The following is a 2,082-nucleotide window of genomic DNA, read 5'->3' as shown; positions in this document are numbered from 1 at the left end:
GGACACCTAGGGCGGTGAAAAGCCAGGCTATAGCGAATCTATTGGCACAGTTTCCGGGAGAGGAAGAATTCCCGCTGGATGATGAAGTTCCAGAGGAAGTAACCATGGCAAAAGAGGTCAGAGAACAATGGGTAATGAAATTTGATGGATCTTCTACTACCTAGTCTGGAGGGGTGGGAGTAGTTTTGTACCATGAAGAAGACAAGACAGTGGTGCTATCGTTCAAACTAGAATTCCCCTATTCAAACAACATGGCAAAATACGAAGCCTACCTAACCGGGCTAGCCATGACTCTCGAAATGGGAATCAAACATTTGAGAGTATTAGGAGATTCGAACCTAGTTGTCTGCCAGACCAAGGGAAGCTTCTCCTTAAAAGAGCCCATCCTAGCCCCATACAGAGCAATGGCCCAGAGGATGGAAGAAAAATTTTCAACCTTCGAAATAGAGCATGCTTCAAGGAATGAAAATCGGTTTGTGGATGCATTAGACGCACTAGGGTCACAAATAATTTTTGAAGGGGATAGCACTAGGATAGAAGTCAGCAAAAGGGAAGAATCCATCATTGAGGTGTTGAAGGAAAGGTTCCGAGAGGAACAGTGCGAAGGGGATTGGTGGATCCCCATAAGTGAAGTCTTGATGAGGGGAGAAGATGCCGTAGAATTAAAAATACTAAAAGACTACACCCTGGTGAGAGAGGGGTTGTACCACAGGATGCCAGGTGGGGTCTTGTCCAGATGCGTGGGGTAGGAAGAGGCCCAAAGAAAATGGAAAGAAGTACACGACCCTTTGAGGTGTTTAGGTCCTAAAGAAGCAAAAGAAATGATAAAAGAAGTATATTCAGGAGAATGTGGGGAACACTAGGGGAAGAAAAAGCTCTATAGATACCTGCTGTAGATAGGCTACTACTGGCTTACCATGAAAAGAGATACGGCAGAATTTGTGAAAAAATGCCACAGTTGTCAGGTACAAGCCAACTTGATTCACGCCCATCCGCAGAATTTACATAGCATGGTCACCCATAGCCCTTCCATACTTGGGAGCTAGATTTAGTGGGACCAATTAACCCACCATCACGTGGATACATATGGATATTAGTGGCTACAGAGTATTTTACTAAGTGGGTAGAGGCAATACCACTCCGTAAGGCCACAGGAGGAGTAATGGTAAATTTTATCAAGGAAAATATAATTGTAAGGTTTGGGGTGCCCCGCAAGATCATCAGTGACAATGGCACACCATTTGTCAACAGTGATGTAAGGAAGATGTTAGAGTTCTACCAAGTCAAGCACCACTGGCCATCGCCTTATTATCCTCAAGGGAATGGGCAAGCAGAAGCAACAAACAAAACTCTCATAAAGATTATTAGTAAGATGAGCCAAGAGTATACGGGAGGATGGGCGATGCACCTGCCAGACGCTCTTTGGGCTTATAGAATTCACCAAAGTCAGCCACAGGCTTCTCACTTTTTTCCTTAGTCTACGGAACTGAGGTAGTAAGCCCAGCAAAAATAATGACTCCGTTCCTGAGAGTCATGCAGATGCAAGAAAAAGAAAAGGAAGGAGAAGTCTTTCCGGCAGAAAGGTGTGAAGATTTAGAAGGACTTGATGAAAAGAGAGAAAAAGCCTAGGAGCATAGCCGTAGATACAGACAAAAGATGACCAAGGAGAGAGTGTTCACAGAAGGACAACTTGTGTTAAAGGTAACATACTATGTCAGGTGAGGCATGGCAGGACCATCCAAGTTTGTACTGAAGTGGGAAGGACCCCTTGTGATAAAGGAAGCGCATTAAAGTGGATATTACTGTCTAACTCAAATGGATGGCAGAGATTTAATGGATCCCATCAATGGGAAGTGGCTGAAACGTTATTATGCCTAAGGAAAAAAAAAAGTTATGTGGTTGTCCCTTTCTTTTGTCTTGCTAAAAACTTTTATGTTTCCTTTACCTTTTCTTCCCTTCAAGTGACTATGTCACAAGACAGAATTGTAAAAGTAGTAGCAAAGTGTAGCATCATAATTACAAACTCAAACTGTGGCAAACACACGCTAAATAAGTGCTATAGGAAACATATAAGTGTTCTGG

At 43.2% G+C, this 2,082-nt stretch overlaps 1 protein-coding gene across 1 annotated transcript; it reads left to right on the top strand.

Moving 5' to 3' along the window:
- Positions 1 to 251: 251 nt before the first annotated feature.
- Positions 252 to 749, top strand: LOC115949879. The gene has a single exon (XM_031067145.1). It carries the CDS (start codon positions 252 to 254, stop codon positions 747 to 749), a length of 498 nt encoding a protein of 165 aa, XP_030923005.1.
- Positions 750 to 2,082: the final 1,333 nt, after the last annotated feature.

This window comes from Quercus lobata, chromosome 6, assembly GCF_001633185.2.
Source record: "Quercus lobata isolate SW786 chromosome 6, ValleyOak3.0 Primary Assembly, whole genome shotgun sequence".
Lineage (NCBI taxonomy): Eukaryota > Viridiplantae > Streptophyta > Magnoliopsida > Fagales > Fagaceae > Quercus > Quercus lobata.
The sequence above is the reverse complement of the archived record's forward strand: the minus strand, read 5'-3'. Positions and strand labels throughout refer to the sequence as shown.

What these genes read in the sequence shown, in the direction of transcription:
- LOC115949879 (XM_031067145.1), top strand. Translation starts at nt 252, where the DNA reads ATGGCAAAATACGAAGCCTACCTAACCGGGCTAGCCATGACTCTCGAA.